The sequence below is a fragment of the Crassostrea angulata genome, chromosome 5, assembly GCF_025612915.1.
Source record: "Crassostrea angulata isolate pt1a10 chromosome 5, ASM2561291v2, whole genome shotgun sequence".
Classification (NCBI taxonomy): domain Eukaryota; kingdom Metazoa; phylum Mollusca; class Bivalvia; order Ostreida; family Ostreidae; genus Magallana; species Magallana angulata.
This window is the reverse complement of record NC_069115.1, coordinates 19,597,957-19,620,229: the sequence shown is the minus strand read 5'-3', so window position 1 is coordinate 19,620,229 and position 22,273 is coordinate 19,597,957. Positions and strand designations below refer to the sequence as shown.

Sequence of the window (22,273 nt, the reverse complement as noted above, 5' to 3'; positions counted from 1 at the left end):
GTTTTTTTTTATTTTCATCTCATTTTAAAAGCAATTTATTGTTATGCAATCCATATTTTAACAAGTGAAAATTGCAATTCATTTTAGTTATTCATTCCCGGGACCACGCAAATACATAATGAAGTACATGAAGAAAGCATTGTTACCTTCTTTTCTTTAGACTATCCATCCTGTGAATATTCTTATGGAATTACAACAAAAAACTTTCTATGAAAAATGCTTTACCACAAAATTTAGTTTTCTTCTGATTTAACCTTACTCCGACATATCTGACGAATAGTTTTCCTGGCAAGTAAAATATTAATTAATATCGTTACAAAAGCCAGGACAACTTCAGATATTGCAAACTACATGTAATTTAAACTTAATGTATGAGGAATTCAAGTCATGCAGTCTTAGTTACCGCTTAAAATTGTACATGCATGTATAATTTATAGGGGCGTGGTCACGATTAGAACTGAAAATTTCACACACAAAAGTTCCATTTAGGAATCATTACTAAAACAAATTTTTCTATGATCAGTTAAAATCATAACTCGACCGACAACTTGCCAATAAAATTTTGGCTGATCATATATGAGATTGTCTATTTAGTTCAGCATTGTGAAATTACGGATTAGGAATTTCATGATTTGGAAAAAAGAATTGTTGGTAGTAAGATTTTTTTTGGAACTATAGGTAACCCCCTCCCCCCCCCTCCACACACACACACACACACTTCCACGGTTTAGGATTTTCATGATTTTGGGATTTAGCAATGAATTGTAGCTAAGAGTGTCTATTGCAATAACCACATATAACTCTTTCATATTTCGAATCCTTGCCCAACGTCCACGTTCAATTTGCATACGGAATCAAATGTGAATAGAAAATGACATCCAGTCGTGACATTTCTGTTATTTTTTACTTGAGAAAAAAACTGTATAAGAGGTTGTTAGAGATATGAAATGAAAGAACTATATATTTTTTAAATATCGATTAAAAGGGGGGATGCACCGTCCTGTCTACATGCAAGAACCCTTAAGTATGATTATTTCTATTTCTTACGGAAATTAATTGTAATTCACAGCTCTAAAGAAACTGACAGGACTGAAATCTAAACGATCCAGTTTTAACCAGTTTATAGATCAGTCGCCACTTTCAGCAACCTATGAACACAGGGGCCAAGCCCGTTTTAACGTTAATTTCAATGTAACCTTTATTTATGGTTACATTGAAATTAATGTTAAAATGGGCTTGGCCCCTGTGCCTATGAAAAATCACGGAATGCACGAAATTACTTCGATGATGACAGACTCAGATTCCTATGTAAGACGACTTGACTATTCCTTTCATATAAACGTTCACTGATGTACATTAACAATAATTTAGTTATACTCTAAATTTACTTACTATTTATGATCAATGCATTGATTTGTTTAAAAAAGATAGAAATATAAAAAGTTAATAATATTTCTTAAATTTACGATTCACGTGTGTTATGAAGGAAGCGATCATTGCAGAAAACATATATTTACCCGCGGGTATTACAGTATTGTAATTTGATTTTTTTTTCTGCAATGTCGCTACCTTCATACCCTGCATAAATTACTAAAGAAAGCATTTTATTGCTTATATTTCTTATATCTAACGTAATGATGCATATTAACAATAATTTAGTTAATTGTACTTAATCTTTACGAACAATAAATTAATATGTTATAAGAAAGATGTTAATATAAACAATGAAATATTTTTTTTGATGATTCATGCTGGTTATGAAGGAATAGCGATCATTGCAGAAAAAAAGTTTACTTAAGGTCAAGATCTTGTAAATAAAAGATGCCTACATATTTATGAAATTAAGGATATATGTGTTCTTTAAATGATGCTGTATAACAATAGCTGTGTTTGATAGGGTGAACCGGGGATGAAATATTTTGAAAACACGATGACAAATTATATTTTTTTACCGTCAATATTTATCTAATATGAAGTAAATAAGTAACAAATCAGGGAGTTTTATCAAACACGAAGCTACGTGCCTGGGATATACGTCCCTGCTAAAACTCATATTGATCTTTTTACAAAATACTTAAGTTAGGAAAAATGAAGCAATGTATAAAACAACTGTATATTTATTAATTGGGGAGACGACTGGTAAGCGGGAAGTCTTATTCTATATTAAGTCATGGGAAAAGTAATCCCGATACCTATATTTAATTTGACATCATTTAATGCCGTTTTTTGGAAAGACTGTAGGCATTCTAGTTAAATTTCATAAGTCAAAAATTAAACAGGCCAGGCTCATCTTAAAAATTTTGTGCCAATAAAAAGAATAAAAGCAAAATCATGAAAATCCTAATCCGGGGAGGGGGGGGGGGGGGTTGCGTAGTACACATATGACTTCAATTTTCCTGCTCAGTTTCTATGTCTTACTTCAATTTTTCACTTGGTCTAAAAAAGTGGGGGAGGGGGCAAATTCATTTTTTAATATGTAAATTTAGAAAAATCTCTGCTGCAACAAAAAGTGGGGAGCGGGGGGGGGGGGGGGGCAAAAATTGTTTATTACCACAGCAGTTTAAGCAGGCCTACCATCGATCGAAATGAAATTTCAGATCGTGAGATGAGAATTTGATCAAAGGGAGATAACTCATTAATAGGTTTGATAGACAGTTTTCCTATGAACACAAGCGTAGGAACAGAGAAGGGGGGGGGGGGGGCTTTTTTGCATAGTTGGACAAAACCATAACCCTTTTTCATACTTTTTATTTTGCTTGTCAAGATTTCTGATAAGTCAACCCCCCCCCCCTCAACTTAAAACTTGCTTCCGACGCCACTGATATATAAATACTCTTTGCTGGACAGACATCAAACTAGTACTTTGGTACCCATAGGAAGTAGATAACACTACTGATTGAGTCAAGGGTCAAATTACAATGTACTTTGGACATGGCCCACATGACCTGCAAGATTTACATGTTCATCAAATATCTTTAGAATCTATTTAATCTCGCAACACATTCAACTTAAATCAATGATAATTTAACCACTCTTGACATGGTTATACTATCATAAAAATTTCATGTACTAGAGATTTACGAAATGCAATGTTGTAATATTTTTCTTTAGTTATTCACACGCATAAAGGACCCAACATATTTTAAAGAGTAGTTTGTGCATGTCTAACCTATTCATATTATATTGATTCTTAATTCTTAAATAAGTGTCAAAAGATCTAGATTGCATCTAATATAATATTAATATTCATCAGTTCTAATATATACATGTAGATCCCTAGGCATTCAAAAATGTAAAAAAAAAATATTTAAAGAGATAAGAAATATTCTACCTCTTAAACATGTTGAATAATAATATTTTATTTCATTTCTTTTTAATACATGTATAGTATGTAAAATATAGAAACATACAGTAATCGTATGCATACATGTATATACATAACTAATATACAGTCTCGCAATGTTTACATTCTTCATAGTTTGATGAAACATAAAACAAACACACTTTTGTTACTTTTGATATATATAAACTGTTTATTGATATAAAACATTTTACAAATCTAATCAGTTAATAATTATCTACATTGTCATTTGAAGTTCACTTTGTAGGCAAGTTACATTATGATCACAGTTTGTTTACATGTAATATTGGATTTTCTTCACTTTACCTGTTTTCCTTTCAGCCACAAGGAGGTTGTCTCTGGTGTCCACACATAAACCATATGGATACTGTAAATGACAGTTGTCAATGTAGCGGAGGAACTGTCCGTCCTGATCCAGAATGTGGATACAGTGGTTGTTAATGTCAGCAGTCAGGATCCGACCCTGGCTGTCTGTAGTGATGCCAACTGGTTTAAATGGTTTCTTGGTAGTAGAGGGAGGACCAGTGTAGGTAAACCGGAGTTTCCCGGCCTGATTGACCACCACTACTGCATTGGCTTCACTGTCAGCTACACAGATATCTAGGTTCTTGGTCTCACCGATGTATTTAGGGTAATCATAATCAGATGAATAGAGAGGTTGTCCTTTGTCATTGTATTGAATCGTTTGTTTCTCTGTGGAGCCAGAGTAACGCACAACTTTTGCTTGTTTCTTATCATCAGTGATCATGACAACCAGGAGGTCACCAGAGGAGGTACTACAGACATACCAAGGTCTCCATCCCTGTAGTCTGATCACTGTCTGTATCTGTGTATTCTTCACTATGTTCACAGTTTTATCACGGGGATCAGTATAAACTAGTTCACCACTCTGTGTCACTGCTATGTCCATTGGTCTGTTCCCTGACTTGGTTTGGATGGACTTCACTAGTTTACTGTGGAGGTTGTAGAGTCTTTTGCTTGTTTCTTATCATCAGTGATCATGACAACCAGGAGGTCACCAGAGGAGGTACTACAGACATACCAAGGTCTCCATCCCTGTAGTCTGATCACTGTCTGTATCTGTGTATTCTTCACTATGTTCACAGTTTTATCACGGGGATCAGTATAAACTAGTTCACCACTCTGTGTCACTGCTATGTCCATTGGTCTGTTCCCTGACTTGGTTTGGATGGACTTCACTAGTTTACTGTGGAGGTTGTAGAGTCTCATCATGTTGTCCACACCACAGGTCCATACCTCATCATCACTCAGACATGATATATTTAGTAAAGCATTAGATTCTCCATAGTCTGTGTTTATTTCTGTGATGATCCGTGGTACAACATTGAGTGGTCCGTCCGGGGGAGAGGACTCAGCACCGGGAGATTCCATTGTGTAGCCATGTTCTTCTGTTTTGATAGCTAATGCTGACAGAGAACCAATCTGCTGATAAATCTGTTCTTTGTTAATCTTCTGAGGAGTGAATCTTGGTAAGGAAACGGTGACTTTAGGAGGTAATCTTTTAAATTCAACATTTCTGGAGCTGTAGGCTAAGACAAGGCTGACATCATTGGAGTTAAGTAATTTCTTCAGATCATCAATGCACTTTGTAATTTCATAAATACTGCGTTTGATTGCATTTTCTTGCTTATCAAGGACAACCAGGTGTTTGGATTCCATTTCATCCACGTCAGATTTCAGCTTTTGGATGGCATTGTTTATTTCTCTGTGCAAGTCTTCTCCATGTTTGTGTAAAGCTGTTGTTAATTTCTTGGAGTTTTCATGCAGATCAGCTTTCTGAACTGGGATATTAGATTCAATCTCTTGGTATTTAGGATAAATCAGGTTCTCTAATTCTTGTAAATCTCTCTGTAATACTTCTTTTTTGGTTTCAAGACTTTTGAAAATTTCAACTTGTTTGTGTCCTAGATGTTCACCAGAGGAGACACACTGCAAACAAATAGGAATGTCACAATGTTCACAATAAAGTTCACACAATTTTTTGGAATGTTTGGAACATTCAGGTGCGAATCCCCGCTTTTTGAATGTTACCACTTTGTGTTCTTTAGATTCATCTAAGAGGTGTTTTCCCACGCAGGCTACACATAGATGTATATGACAAATGTCACAGTACATAGGGGGGCCCGGGGTCTCACAGAGATCACACCGTAACACATCCTGGGCCCAGGTACGGCGGTCCATGGTCAGACACCTTGATAGATTGGTTAAGAAAATGCTGAAAATAAATGAAAATCATCAAATCACAAATCAACTAAATTAAGTATTCAATATGTACATTAATCTAATTATTTTTGAGCGCCCCCCCCCCCCTAAAGAAAAAATCGGGTGAACTTTAGCAAGTTGTAAATTAACAGTTTACGTTCTGTATTGTGACCTTTGATAAATTTATATACACTCCGCTCATTTTGACTTCATTTAGCGATTACAAATAAAACAGGACATTTGACTGATACAATCTACAAACGCTTGTTATGAAAAGCTCATAAAAAAATGGTTATTTGTTTATAAACAAACCACATACCTTCACTCTTCAAGATGGCGACTCAGGTATTTTACTTCCTGGTCTGGCTGCTATGGTGTTGGTATGCGCGCTCCGTCTAGACACGTGATAAAATGCAGTGGTGGATATGAGGGAGCGTCTATTTACCAATTCTATGAAAGTTTCCGTGCATTTCTTACAAATAAAATAATCAGTCTCTCTACTGAAAGAAAAAAAATCATTCAATTTGTCGGGTTTCTTTTTTTTTTTTGCATGTAGACTTTATATCCTTTTACCTGTATTACAGGTATCTACGGTAGGAGTACACAGACGCTATAATCTCATTCAATCAGTTGGGTCATATTCGGTCAGTGGCTCGACTTCCACAACAACTGAAAAACAATTTAAATAAATTAAAACTTGTATAATCTTTACATCGTTTGTTCGTTACTTTCTTTTCAACTTATTTAAATGGAAAAAGTGGTGGAGGGGGTGGGGGTGCAACACAATGATAATTTTTATAATTGCTTAATAAAAAGGTTTGTTACGAGAACAAGTTGTTTAGGAAGGCCCCCGCTCTTGCCTCTCTAATGCTACATGTACGTGTCAAAAACATTATGCAGTATGTAAAATTCATATTTTCAGTGTGTTTATTTATTCCTTTTTTCCAAAAAAAAAAAATGACGAAATAATTAATCAAATGGGAAGTTGGGATAATACAACAGTCTGAATAGTCTAGAAACTTCTATTGATTTGGTAGAATAATTCAGTAAAAGCTTACAAATATTAATTCTGAATAATGCATCTCAGAAATAAAATGTTGGTTAAAGGACTGGAGAACTTGCGTACTGAAACGCATGCACATTATCGCTATACCCTCCCCCTTCCCCAACTGACATTTTTGGTATATTAACATGCGCGGATTTACAAAGGCGGAGGATTTGGATATTCGGACCACCACTCCCCCCCCCCCACCACCATCCTTTGTAAATCCAAATACATAGTAAAATTACCCAAAATATGTATTCAAACAATTAATGAAGTACTTAGTGATCCAGCTCATGCGTGGATTCAGAAATCCAGATTTTTTTTTTCCAGGGGGAGGATCCGACAGTTTTTTTTTTTTAGTTTGCCCCGGGGGGGGGGGTGTCTGAGGCATACTTTTGATAATTTTACAATGAAAATTTAAAGAAATTTAAATATTGCTGGGGACGGGTGAGGGGGGGGGGTCTGATGGCTTATTTGGAAACTTGCCTGTTCATCACTTGGAATAGTGAGATAATTAAATGAAAGAGATGGGCAAAATTAAAAATATAGAAAAAAACTGTGTTTGGATAGATAAACTATTTTTTGAAACAAGAATCATTGAAATCAACATAACAAACACGTAGCTTCGATTTTGAAAGAGAACCTTATACATGTATTTAAATATGCTCCGAGAAAGTTTTTTTTTTTTGGGGGGGGATACATTATATTTCAAGAAAATCTGTTTGCGACCCCCCCCCCCCATCCCCCTAAATTGCTACGGGCTTGTATTAAAATCTTACGTCGATCTAATCATGGTAGTAACTATGCGGATAAAATCTATCAAACAGACATTTTTAATTTATGAATTGTCTTTCTTGGTTTAATTCGCAGTAAATACAATGTGTCAACAGCATTTGAACTGATTTCAACAAAGCTCGGCACACGTTTCCGCAAGTAAAATGTTTTTAATTTTGTGTTATTGTAAATAAACACCATAACTCCTATAATTAAATTAAAATAGAGATCACTCGGTATGTTATAGGAATAGGTGAATTTTTTTTAAAATGGTCCTTTTCAAAACCATTTTGCCAGCATCAACCTTATTGGCAGATCACTGAACTGGACTCTGATTATATCGTGTGTAACTACATCGTAGCTTAAAACATGGGCGCGGATCTAAAGGATGAAAGTTCAGGGTGGGTGGGGGAGGCTAAACATTCTGCCTACTACCGGGAATTTCAATTTTGTTCAAAATTTATCTGTGAAAAATATTTATACTCAGTATTGACCCAGCACACCCTTCTCAAGGAAACAAGGATACTCTTATAAGTAGTTTTAACTTTTTGATCAGAATAAAACCTATACATTGTAGTATATACAGGTATATGTGTACTTGGAGTACATTATGTATTGTGTATATCAACATTATATCAGAGACGATTTATTAATGAAATCACACACGGTATTCTGCTGGATTAAGCCTAAACATGTACTTGTAATTACTAACTTCCAGTTCACTTTCCCTGGATTAAGCCTAAACATGTACTTGTAATTACTAAATTCCAGTTCACTTTCCCATATTTTAGATAATGAAATCCCGAAGGAAGCTCTTTAAAAACCCCAGACCAACTGTGAACGGAATACCACATAATTTATTACTGCTAGAGTAAACATTTCTTATACCTAATTTTGTACATTTTTGCACACAAACCTTTTACATGACTGTATGTAAGTTTATATAGAATACAAACCAACATTACAAACTCAGCTTTATTTTAAGTGATTTTTTTTATTTGCGAAAAAAGTAAAAATCTCATGTACACTAAATTAAGAGAGCGGCACCCACCTCCCCCCCCCCAAAAAAAGTAATAATCAATTTTATTAAATTCACGTAGTAAACTTAAGATAGGCCTCGGACTCCCCCCCCCCCAACCTCATCCCCCGTGCAATCACACATATCCATTGGACCCCTCCCCCCAGTGAAAAAAAATTCTGGATCTGGTTCCGTGCATGCACCCTATTGTTAAATACACATGTAATATATAGCTACATGTATTTTTGTTTACTGTTATAATATGGGATGATTGAAATTCAACGTAAATATATAAGCGCATTAGTGCCCGTGATTCTAATGTTGTGCATGGCCGCGACTCGAACCCTTAACCACATTCATAAACAAAAGAATGCTATTCCGTCCTCCAAATGCACGTGCCGTGCCTAATTCAGTCGTACAAGAGAGTTATAGATTTTTACATCATACTGTGCGATGTTTCTAACATCATGTTAATTACATAAATATCTATTATTAATCTAATAACTTATATAAATTGACAGAAAGATTTATATTGTCTTCGATTAGTTGCTGTCAATATCGTCATAATTTTTTAAATATATATATATATAATAAATTTACAACTGATTTAAATTTCGCGCGTAAAGATTTATTACAATGCCATACTAATTACTTTCTCCGTAACACACCTATTAACTAGCCAAAAAAATTAAATACACCAGATCTCTTAATTGTAAATTAAACCGAACCAAGATGCGGTATTAGGTTGGACACTCTATCAATTGATGAAAGGGGGATAACTCAATTCAATTCAATTCAGTTCAGTTTATTCACTCAAACCAAGAAATGGTACATGAGGTCAGTCATTATATATACAGTTCACAAGTCAGAGGTGCATTTTATAAATGCAAAAATAATTAGTAAATAAATATTGAATAAGTATAAATATACAATATAAACAATGAAAAAAGGATGAAGTAGAATTATGGAAGACAGACTATTATATCAGACTGTATATTTTGATAATAAAATAACATAATTTTGTTCAGATTTTTTTTACATTAGTACGAGTACAAGACATAAATTTCACAAATGCTATGTCAAAATTATAAAGTCAAATATCAAGTTATAAGCAAGATACAGAGTTCCTAATTCTTTGTTTTGTAAACAAAGCTAAAATATTGTCATTTTTACATGTGTGTTATATTGGTGTAAATTTCAATCAAATGCATCTTTCTTATATTGATAAACTTATTTATAAAGATATTGAATTAGTTTAAATTGTTTTTACATGTCATTTTGTCTAAGAAATGGCAATTCTCAACATTACATTTTTCGTAAACAACTATGAGACTCGAGCTTTGTTTAAATAACAATCAATTCTTACATCTGTATCTCGCTTGTAATTTAACTTAACATTCTATATTTTGGTCAATCATTTAAAATGCACCAGTAAACCCTTTTATACATAAAAAATAAAAATAAAATTGTTGAACTAAAATCACGTCCAAGTCTCTTTAAGTACATGTACCATGCAGATAAATGTCAATTATATTTTAAAAAATATCTAAGACACAATTCGATTTTTAAAATCTATTTTGCATCATTCCAACATAAAGCAGACATTTCAACAATTCCTCTCTCCTCTCTCTTAAGATAGTTCATCTGTTTTTTGTAGTAAAACCGAGGGTTTTCCACCAGTCCCTCAAAATGTACAGGTCCCCTTCCATCCGATGTTTTCAACATTTCCTTAGTTGTTTTATGTACAATAAGAAGAGTAAACCGGACCTGTAAAAGAAGTAAAATGACACCGTTTAGTGTATGAGTTATTGATATTATTGTAAAGCTTGCAATCAGGAGGCGGGTATTGTTCAATTTCAGTTATTGTGTCATAAAGATAGTAGATAAAGCATTTGAACCAGGGAATGACAATGCGAATGTACATGTAAGGGAGGGCCATGACAATATAATTTCTAGTTCATCGGACATCTGATGAAAAAAAAGTACAAGCAGGTGAGCAATTCAATAATAAAACTATTATTTTTTAGGCAAAATTTTTAGGTGGTACATACTGGTCAATAAATTTGTGTGGCCAAATTTTTTTTTCTACTTGTTTCTGATTAATAAATCAAATCGATTTAAAATAGGAATAATAGTGTGGAAATATTATGGAATACAGTCCTGTAGGGGGAAAATTAAAAATTTAAATATTTTGAGAATATATGTTTTCATGTTACAACATTTAGTTATTAAAAAATGAATAGCGTATGCAAACCAGCAAGGGTAATATTGCAAATTGTCTCTCCAATGCTTGCCTTAGCTTTCTCCCACCAACAATTGTTTTCTCTGGGAGACAATTCAATTTTATTTCGTCATTTTAAAAAGTACAATGAAAATGATATAGCATTGTCTTACGTGTGTTTTATCAACAGCCACCCCAAGAACAGCCATTGCTGAGACTGATTTTTCCATATGAACAAAGAGATTCCATATCTGTGGAGCAAATTTTGAGTCGGGTATATTTGATATACTGGAGGTAGATGTATTCAGTGACCTGATCTTTTTCTTAGGATGGTCTAGCGTATTTTCTCCGGGTTCAATTTTCTTTACCTGCAAAAAAAAATAGAATTGACAAATATATTTACTGGCAAGTTTGAAGTAACAAAATACAGAATTGCTCATTCTAGTGAAAAAAAAATCCATGCATAAAACAAGTGCATAATATGGCACTATTCAATGTTATATACAATATATATAGATTATTACATGGCAATTTTTACATCACATCCTATATTAGCCCGAGGTCGCTGATATATGACGACCAAGGAATTTTGCGCCAGATGTTTGTATGCCGGGTTGACGTCTACGTACTTTTTGACTTCATACTCGGAGATCGAAGTTACACAACGCATACTGAACTCTACGTCATAATAGCTAATGGTTAACGAAAAGGGGTGTGATATAAAATCCGAAGACTGCCGAAGAGGGGTGTGTTACAATATTCATATCACATCCCTATCACACCCCTAGGGTTTATACCACACGGGTAGGCACATTTTCGGTTTATATCGCACAGGGCCGAAAAAGGGTATATTTTCTATAAGTATACAATATATACTCATGATGGGGAGATACATGTCTATAATTACAATACCTCACATATAACTAGAACAGGCCTTTTTCTACTGGGATCCGATGTCAAACATAACACATCAGGCTCAGAATGAACTACTTTACCATTGGTCAGGGATTTCTTGCTCTTCATAAATGGCGGCTACCTACGAAGAAGAGAAAAAGAAATTTTTAATTTTATCTTCTTTATATCATGTTTATCAATATCTATAATTACTGTTTGCTAAATACTGAAAAGTCTTAAACAATTTATCCTTTTTTTTTCAGATGTAGCTTTTTAGAATTTGAAATATTTACAATTTCAAAAGATTTATCATGTTTACACTGGCATGCAGACAAAATTTTGGTATTTTTGTTCACAGTAAAATTTTTGACATTGCAATATTATAATATATGTCAAAAGTTGAAGATTATATCATCACAAAAATACTCTATAACTATTTATACAAGTCAATACTTGCATTTTTAAAAAACCTGCAAACAATTTTTACTGGTTTGAGATACTCGACTAAATATTAGGTGTTTTTTATTGATTACCAGTAACTTTCTCACCCGGTTGATTTGATATCATAAGGAACTTTTGAAAAGTAATTGTTACTGTAACATCGTAATGTAATTAAAACAAAAAATTATAACAAAAGATTTAAAAAGATACTGAGCAAAAAAAACAAAATACCTACTAGTATAATATAGATGCATCGAGTAATTTAACCTTCGACCTTGTGACCGACAGGAACGAAATTCGATATGGGAATTAACAAATTGCAAAATATAGATACCAGGAGATATAATTACAATTTACCATTCTTTTATAAATAAGTAAATTAATCTGAAAATTAATGTTTTAAAACCCTATTCATGTTAATAACAGGAAAAAATACTGTTATCATACAGCGAGCTACGTAGAAGTGTTTAATAGGCGTTATCTCCAAAAAAAGTTTAAGCGTAATGATTTGACTGACCTTTGTCCAATCAGATCGAAGTAGGGCTGAGTTAAGACATAATAACCGCTCGTGACTTATTTTGAGAGAGAGAGAGAGAGAGAGAGAGAGAGAGAGAATGAAATAAATTATAGATGACATAGATGAGCGAACTATCTATCAATAGTCATAAAGGGACAAATCCTTCAAATTAAGTTTATGTTAATACATGTATATGTTTTGAAATTATGTCTATGTAACTATATAGATAATGTAAAACATTGAAAACTGTGCGAATACTTAAGAAACTGTTTTTCATTATAAGCCTATAGTCTTACTGGTAGTATTCTAGTCAAAGTATACCGAATCTTCTTGGAATTAAACAGGTTGTAACATTACTTTGTATAAAATTGTCTTCATGGTTACTCAGTGTGAAACATTCTTTAGACAAATTTGTCCGCCATTGTCTTATTTTTCCACTAAGCATCCGCCTGCGTTGCATTTCCGTTTCCATGACTGATCATTCATTCGCATTTCAAAATATTTAATACCCGTATTCTCGGACTCAATGCCAGGTAGTTAAGTTGGTTAGTTACGCCATTCTTGTACAATAGCATCAGAAGCTAATTGAAAGGGGGGGGTGGTGACTAATTATTTGAAATCTCGACAAGCAACAAACAAGTGAAAAGCTGTCAATGTGACAGCAAACCAGGTTTTCTTTTATGTGAACTGTATCCATAATCCATGTCAACCCTGAATTGATAAACACTACCTACCGTATCCAGTGAAATAGAGTACCCTATATGCAATACTTTGCCAAAAAAAAGAAGACTAAATTCAAAAGCTGGTATTTTTTCATAAATTATCAGAAACTAAATTCCTAGGAATATGCATGCCTCTGATATATTTATAATTGATCTACAAGAGAACAACTTCCTATCTTGAAAACTGTGGGAGGAGTTATCCGTACAATAAGGGTACCCTATGTGCAATACTTTGCCAAAAAATGATTAATTTATGATTTAGTTTAAAAGCTTGTATTTTTTTCCAAAATAATCAGAAATCAAATTCCAAGCAATATGCACACTTCTGATATACTTACAATGGATCTGCAAAAGAACAACTTCCTATATTAAAAACTGTAGGAGGAGTTATCCGTACAATGAGGGTACCCTTTTGGCAGCCGCCCACCCGCCCGCCTTTTTAATAACTGGATTTTTGGGGGGCTATTTCCCAAAATCATGAGATTCCTAGTCCGTGGGGGGGGGGGGATAGCATATAGCTATATGTTTACCTACGAAATTAAAATATTCCCAAAATCATGAAATTCCTAATCCCTATTTCCTACTTTCCACCGAAATGGGGAGGGGGGGGGCGCTTCCTGATACTTCAATATTTTATTTGTAACTTTAAGAAAAAAATATTGTTGATGGTGAGAAAAAGTAGAGGGGCTGGCCCTCCATGGTGCTATGTGTCTGATGGTTAGGTCTAATTTTGCTATAAAAAAAAAATTGCCCCCCCCCCCGTTCCGACGCCTTTGTTATACATGTATAGAGACACTGTTGTCAACAGCCAAAGGATTTTTCACAATCAATCTATAAAATGCTTTAAAGTTAGACCAATAAACTTAAGGATAAACATGTAATATAAAGATCTTATTTAATTTGTTTGCCAGTTTATAACTAATGATGATTTCTTCATTGGCAACACCTATAACTTACTCAAATAAATTTTCTCTGTTCTCTCTCTTCTCTCTCTCTCTCATTCAAGTCACGAGCGGCAATGTCTTAACTCTTCCGAGCTTCAATCTTATTGGACAAAGGTCAGTTAAAACATTAGTGATTACGTAGAAACTTTTCTGGAGTTAACGCCTAAAAAACATTTCTACTTAGTTCGCTATATACCTCTCTGTTTATTAAAAGCAAACATAATGGATCTAAAGCTGAATTTCTTGATCATTAAGAACATTCAAAATCCACTCATTTACTTACATAGTCGTTATTCCAAATATATGTACACAAACAGGATCTGATACTGTTAGTCTTCAATATTGTTGTCGTCTTCCATGTTTTCAATTATATGTTACGTCAATGTAAACAGAAAACCTACAAACTTCAAATATAAAGCATGTGATAATTAAGATAGTCCCTAAAAAATTCACAAACCAAATACAGTTAATTTATGTATTAAAATTAAATTTGGCTGTATTTTCTATTTTCAATTAGCAATATTGTTGTTAAATACATGTAGCTTCTGCTAGATTGAGTACATGTGTTTCACTTGTAGCTTCTGCTACATTGAGTACATGTGTTTCACTTGATAACATATATTCACGCTTATACTCAAACATAAAATTTTACAACAAAGTAAGCTTCGAATTCTGTATACATATATACATATTTACTGGTTGTTACACCTCCTGGCTGTAAATTTCATACCCGGATCTTTTGAACCTTGACCCTATACATGACCCAGGGCTGAGTCCAATGACCGAGTACAGGAGGTCGGTGGCAGCATCACCCCAGGCCAGCTTGATCCAGGTCTGGTTCCCGTTGGTGGTTCCGTAACCCAGGCGGTACTGTTTACTGGAAGTCAGTGCCCGTGATATTGACCGTCAGCTCATACTAAGATGTCGTGGACCTATTCATTCAAATTAACAATTGTACATGTAAAAAAAATAGTTTAGTATAATATTGACTTATGTCTTGAACCCCTCCCCCCCCCAAAAAAAAAATATGATCACTTGACCCCCTATGGAAAAATTATCTGGATCCGTGCATGTTTGGATTCCTGAAACCCCCTCTGACTACAACGATCTTGGGGAGGGGGAGATACTGTACAAAATACAGTAAAACATGGTTATTGCGAACACACTTATAATGAATTGACGCTTACAGCGAAGTGAATTTCATTCCCCAAGTCTCTATTTCATGTTGTAAACTTGACGGATATAACGAATTACGCTTATAACGAAGTTAACTTACCCGTCCCTGGGACTTCGTTATAAGCGTGTTTTACTGTACATGTAACATTGTAACATATTGCTTACAGGTGTTTCTTCTATCATTAACAATGATTACTCATAGACCACCATGTCTATATGAATCAACTATGCACATCCATGGATTTTAGGTATTCTATTACGTGGTCTATATACTAGCTAGTACTCTACTCCACGTACTTTGTACACTGTGTGTGTATGTGTCATCTGTGTGTATTGGTCTGTTGGTCACGATTTAATCATTGGACGATGGAATATAGAGGGGCCATAATGATGCATGGCTGGTTAAGAGAATTAACACTCTGTGTTTTGTAGCCCCAAACATATTCATTGCTTTATATGCTCAGAAACATCAACAGTACATGTTTCTAAGCAAATGAAAATGAATCCAGATACATAGTGATAATATACTGTTATACATGTACATGTATATATATGTCACTGAATCAATATTCAATTGATTCAACATACAGATAATTTATTGAAAATGAGCCCTTTTACCACCTGTATTTGAACCTACGCTGTCTAAGTTGTCTCATTATAAAACAGGTGCACAAATAGGTGTTTTACAATGAATGGATGAAGTCGCAAAGTGTGTTGCCACCATTAATGCATTCTTCTGATAGTTAAGGAAGGTAATTTGGTAACTAAGCTTAAAGTTAAACCATTAACCTTCCTCTTACATGCTGATATGTGCATGTATACAGCATATTGAAAATTAGCAAGGTTTCTACATGCATCTCTTGAGTACATTTTTAAAATATATCAGGTACCAAAGGGAATGCTAAACTACAGTGAAAAATAGTCAAGAAACAGCATATACATGTATTATATACCATGCATATATATGTATAAACAAATCTAGGACACTTTGATTATAGGGTTAATGAATATTGAAGTTGTAATCAATCTGCTATGCATACAAATATATTTCTCACAAGTCACACTATAAAGGGTAAAGTACTAGGTTTGTCCTTCATCACACCCAAGTATATATAACCAAATTATCAAGGTATTTAGATCGAAAGATCTTGTTTTTCTCCATTTACACTATACATGACACACCTGCCTTATACAACAATGTTATCCGTGGATAAGCCATTCTCCAGCTTTAAAATATGATATGTTCCATACTATGTGGATATCAGATTATCTGTTGCTTACATACGACTATATCTTTAAAGCTGCTTGGTCCGATTTTATATCAAATTTTATGCACGCTTTTAAACGATGGCTATGCTTAGTATATGTATAAAAATAGACATTGCAGTACTTTTACCCGTCAATTATGCCAAATTTCAATGAAGAAAAATACGTACAAAATATGTTAACAAAACAAACGACATTAAAAGTTACCGCGTTATTTCGCCTCATGTTAAATTTCACCCCTGACGACGAGAGGGGTATAGTTGTATTACGACTTTGACATCGCTTTAAATAAAGGTCGAAATAATCAGACAAATTACAAATAAACATGTGTACGTTTTGTTCGCTAATATTTCCAAAGTCTGCTTTCTTTACAATCGATGCATAGCATGCGGTTTGAAAAACCCCAATCATTCGGGGGACGAAACCAAGCGGTTTCCTTTTCTAAACATTCCCGTGATGCATTTTGGTTTGTTTTTTCGTTTGCCCAACGAGAAATTATTTTTATTTACTTTGAATATTTCTAACTTTGAAAGGAGACTGATTCTGCTGGTGTAAATAGGAGAAAGTCCATAACTTTCTAAGATAAATGATTTATATAGAAAACAATTTGATACTGTAATTACAAAAAAATCGGACCAAGCAGCTTTAAGATATGGTTTTTCAAAATAAAACTAGGTAATTGAATATCTGATATTTTTTAGAAGTACAAGGTACCCTTTATAATAAAATTTGTCCATAGTGAAGGATACAGGCATGTTAGTAGCAAATTTAAGTATACACTGGTACATGAATGTGTACACTTGTAATAATATAAGTAACAAATTAAATACACAATGTGTATTTTCCAAATCTCAATAAATCTTTCATAAAATTTCGTATATAAACCAATTTTGATTTCTGATTAACAATTAATCTCTGTAATCATGGCAATTCACTAATCATAATGATATTCACAATCGTGGCAAATTTAAACTTCAACATACATTATCTACATATTAATACAACAATAATTAAATATTGATTTCAAATAAAATTACAAACTAACAGAACAAAGAAATCAGCATTGCCCTGCATAAAATCAGACTTTAATTTGATCCTTTATCAACCAGCCTCATTACAGCTGATTTTAAATTTCAAGTTAACTTAGTAAATAATATATGATTACCGGTATTTTAAAACAAACTATGAAGCAATTTTACCCCGGTACTCAGTTTGTCTTCTTGTGATTTTATCCATATCTTACATGTACTACAAACATGATAAATGTACATGTCAAGAAACTCAAAATATTCATAATGACCTGCTTAACCTTTGACAGTAAATGACCCTTTTAACCCTATAATCATGATAAAGAACATCAGCAATACTGTATTTTTGTTGATGACTAAATTGGTCAAAGGGAGAAATTTGAACCCCTGCGACAGCTCAAATTCATATTGATTACCAAACATACATATTTACCAAACTAAAAATAACCCATTCTACCATATCAAAATGAACTTTTGATGCATTTATGACAATTGCTATATTCAATTCAATTCAATTCAATTCAATTTCTTTATTAACCAATTAAGGGCCCTCAAGGGGCAACATGAAGACTGTTGACATACAACATCCAATGAACATAAAACATTCAATAAACATATACAAGAGGGAAAGAGCTGGATGATTTAAAGAACTATGACAGACATGAACAATTAAATAGTATATATGTATATATATATGTATAATTATGTATGTTTCCATACATTCAATATAGTGTCTTCTATATATTTATGTTAAACACCATACATAAATATGTCAAGATACAAATGCACATACAAATTTGAAATAGTTTATCATATGATTGAAAAATAAAAAAAAAACCAATATTTGAATAGGAAATACAAATTAAGGCAATGCCTTTTGTAAAAATTTACCAACAGAGTTTAATATATCTAATTCTTCACAGTTTAGAATCCAAAATACTTTTTGTTTATCTTCTAAACTAGTAAAATGTTTTGCTTTAGATGAAATTAAATCAAATAGTTCCTCTCTTTCTTTTGTAAATTTGCTGCATTGGATAAGAAAATGTTCTTCATCTTCAATTTTATTAAGTGTACAATTTTTGCATATTCTTTCTGTTCTAGGTGTGTTATTATATCTGCCCGATTCAATAAAAAGTCTATGCGCTGATATCCGCAGTCTACAGATTGGCTTTCTGTATTCAGGTCTTAATATAGTTAAGGTGGATCTCTACACCAAATAAGTGTAGGAGATTTTTGTTGCATGCATTTGTTACCAATACTAGGCACAGTATTCAACAATAATAGACCTCAAAATACAGTACACTATTTTCTAGAGAATTTTTAAAATATCAATCTGGTTCCAGATAACCCCTTATTTATCAAAATTTTAAACATTTCTGTTTTAAAATTCTTATGAAAGTGAAATGTTATTAAGTTTAGAAATGAAAAATAAAAAAATCATGAATAAAGTTTGTATGATTTTTATTGGAATCCACATAAATATGAAACTAAAATATAAAAAAATTCTTTTAAGGCAAACTGCTGGACAAAATCCCACAAAAGCCTGAAAATATAAAAAATATTCGTCGGTCAATGGGATGAAGAAAAGAAATTGAATGAAATTGAAAAATTAAAGGAAATACTTAATTATTGCAAAAATCTTGGTATGAAAGATCCTGTTTAAGAGTTGTCTTTCTTTATTTTACATGGTCTCAAATATCTTGGGATCAATTTTTTAATTAAGAAAAATCACGAAGAAAAATTAAAAAAAGGAACAAGTCTATGCTAAATATGTAGATATAAGATTAGTAGTGCTTCTGATAATGTTTGAAGCTGAAAAATTATACTTTTGATGAATGCATTATATATATTTAACTCTTTAAAACAAAATATAAGTAGTTAATTATATTATAAATTGCCTTTTACTTTTTTATATACAATAGCAATTATAAACAACAACCATACGCATATTAATACATACATTAGATGTCCATAGTGATACACATGCATGTGTGGAAATGAAAAACATGCTCCTTTTCAGACTTCTGTCTTTCCCTCATTTGGCTTGCAAATCCGGGCTTCCACTGCTATTGCTACCTAGCTGTATTTATGTTAATCAAAATACATTAGTTTAATGTCAAAGTTTCAATGAAAGTCTTTTACTGCAAATGTTTTTTTTTAATTTGGAAAGTTAGAATCAATTCAAGAGATCGTACTACGGTACTTTCGTTTTATATTCATCATACATATATAGTTTAAATGAAAATTTGACATCTGCTTACCTATATCGATAATCCGTCACATATGTATGATCGTCTGTTGCAGATGACATGACAAAAATGTATTGCCAATATAGCAGCAGAGCAGGGAAACTGTATATTATTTAGATTCCACGTTTTCCGTACAAAACAGCTGATAATCAATGTTAGTTAAAAGCTTTAAACAGGAAGAAAATTGACATATTTTCTAAGCGTTTTGGTGATTTCCTATCTTATCTCCTTAGTTAGAAGAGTTCAATTAAACGGTGTATAGCTATTTTGTACCACGACATAATGTTATCAATCCGGAACACAATGGCGTTTCGAACGGAAGTCAGACATGTTGTGACGATGTAGCCTTCCACCTTAAATACTTTTCCAGTCTGAAGTTAGTTTTCAAAAATAAATAAGTAACAAGTTTGCCATCTTTAAGTGTTTCATTTGAGTACTGCCAATGCATTTTTATTTTTAAGCATGTTTACGAGAAACTGACCAGCATACAAGTACACCTTTTAAATTAACATGCATTGGAGATTAGGATAGTGACCAAAACCTGTGATTGCTGTTTCATTTACATGCATTCAATGATAAGGACGACATGGTGATTTTTCAGTGGGTTTTCTTTTCTTTTTCTAGTGTGCAAGTAAAAAGATACCTGATTTAACTGGTATTTATAAGTTATGAACAATCAATATGTTGATAAAAATATCACATTGTAGCAAACGTTTTCTTAGTTATTAGTAAGCCTATATACAAAACTGTAAGTTTTTAAGCTTGAAGGCTGACATATGTGGCTTGTGTGTTGTTGTTGTTGGGGGGGGGGGGGGTCATATCTATTTCTTTACGAAAAAGTAACTGATCAAGATACTTAAAACAAAGATGCATTTTTCAGCACAAATAATGCACAGGTTTTCAACTTTATATAACTGACGTTCAATTTTGACGTCAAAACATCTATCAATTTTGTTACCTGTATTTTGAAAAGATGTTTACAAACAATATGTCTATAATCGACCAACCAATAAAAACGTTAACTTACCAAAGATATAAAAACAGCTAACGTCACACATATCGCCGAATAAAACATGTGGCTATGTCCTTCTCACTAATAACAAACAAATAAGTTTCTCATGTCAGAGTAATATTTTTTGGAGCCTCTCCCAACAACTTTGTGCGAAAAAAAAATATTGTATGACGATCTCGATGTTTTTTTTGTTTCCTGAACCCGACTACTATATAAACGGGTTGTGTGTAGGGGGGGGGGGGGGTAGTTATGTTGATTTGAATCGGTAACTTAAAATATTTTTTTTTTAAATTTTCATCTCATGTTAAAAGCAATTTACTTTTATGCAATCCATATTTTAACAAGTCGAAAATGCAATTCGTTTTAGTTATTCATTCCCGGGACCACGCAAATACATAATGAAGTACATGTAGAAAGCATTGTTACCTTCTTTTCTTTATACTATCCATCCTGTGCATATTCTTATGGAATTTACAACAACAAAACTTTCTATGAAAAATGCTTAAGCACAAAATGTATGTTTTCCTCTGATTTAACCTTAATCCGAAATATCTGACGTTTTCTCGGCTTTTTCTTACGATTTTAATATTTTACTTGCCATGAACGTTTTCCTGGCACGTAAAATAGTTTTCCTGGCAAGTAAAATATTAATATCGTTAAAAAAGCCAGGAAAACTTCAAATATTTCAGACTACATGGAATTCAAGTCAGTCTTATTTACCGCTTAAAATTGTACATGTATGTATAACTTATAGGGGCGTGATCACGATTAGAACTGAAAATTTCAACAACAAAAAATTCCATATAGGAATCATTACTGAAAAAAAAATTTCTATGATCAGTTAAAATCAAAACTCGATCGACAACTTGCCAATAAACTTTTGGCTGATCATATATGAGATTGTCTATTTAGTTCAGCATTGTGAAATTACGGATTAGGAATTTCATGATTTGGAAAAAAAAATGTTGGTAGTAAGAATTTTTTTGGAACTATTATAATAGGTAACTCCCCCAACCCCCCCCCCCCCCGCCCCCCTCCGCGGTTTAGGATTTTCATGATTTTGGGAATTAGGGTTTTTTTTGGCTTGTTAAGATTTCTGAGGATTAGCTATTGTCTAGCCGCCCCCCCCCCCTCCCCCCACTTTCAATTTGCTTCCGACGCCAGTGCGTGTACAATGGTTCACAGAGATTATTATGATACAATGTATGATATTACATGTATTACCTATTGTTATACTTTCATGTTAAATACTGAAATCTGATTGGTTTAGACGCAGTTCATAATTTTTTCTATTACCCTCAGCGTTAGCAACGCACTTAGCAACGGGTAACATTAAAAATTGTTACATGCGCGAAAATTATGCGCGTACGGTTCGCCGTAGA

General features: G+C 33.2%; 2 protein-coding genes across 3 annotated transcripts; both read right to left on the bottom strand.

Annotated features, from left to right (window-relative positions):
* Window positions 1-3,436: 3,436 nt before the first annotated feature.
* LOC128183271 (E3 ubiquitin-protein ligase TRIM71-like) lies at window positions 3,437-5,593 on the bottom strand. The gene is made up of 2 exons (XM_052852218.1): window positions 4,520-5,593; window positions 3,437-4,265 (listed from the first exon to the last, which is right to left on the bottom strand). The coding sequence occupies exons 1-2, from the start codon at window positions 5,561-5,563 to the stop codon at window positions 3,636-3,638; spliced, it is 1,674 nt and encodes a 557-aa protein (XP_052708178.1). The 5' UTR covers window positions 5,564-5,593; the 3' UTR covers window positions 3,437-3,635.
* A 3,475-nt stretch (window positions 5,594-9,068) lies between these two features.
* Window positions 9,069-21,032, bottom strand: LOC128183267 (uncharacterized). 2 transcript variants are annotated; one of them, XM_052852214.1, is made up of 6 exons: window positions 20,907-21,032; window positions 14,891-15,092; window positions 14,444-14,564; window positions 11,555-11,678; window positions 10,816-11,010; window positions 9,069-10,188 (listed from the first exon to the last, which is right to left on the bottom strand). In XM_052852214.1, exons 4-6 carry the CDS (start codon window positions 11,663-11,665, stop codon window positions 9,994-9,996), a joined length of 501 nt encoding a protein of 166 aa, XP_052708174.1. In that variant the 5' UTR covers window positions 11,666-11,678; window positions 14,444-14,564; window positions 14,891-15,092; window positions 20,907-21,032; the 3' UTR covers window positions 9,069-9,993. The 2 variants fall into 2 exon arrangements, with proteins under 2 accessions (XP_052708174.1, XP_052708173.1); XM_052852213.1 differs by lacking the exons at window positions 14,891-15,092; window positions 20,907-21,032 and having other exon boundaries at window positions 14,444-14,829.
* Window positions 21,033-22,273: the final 1,241 nt, after the last annotated feature.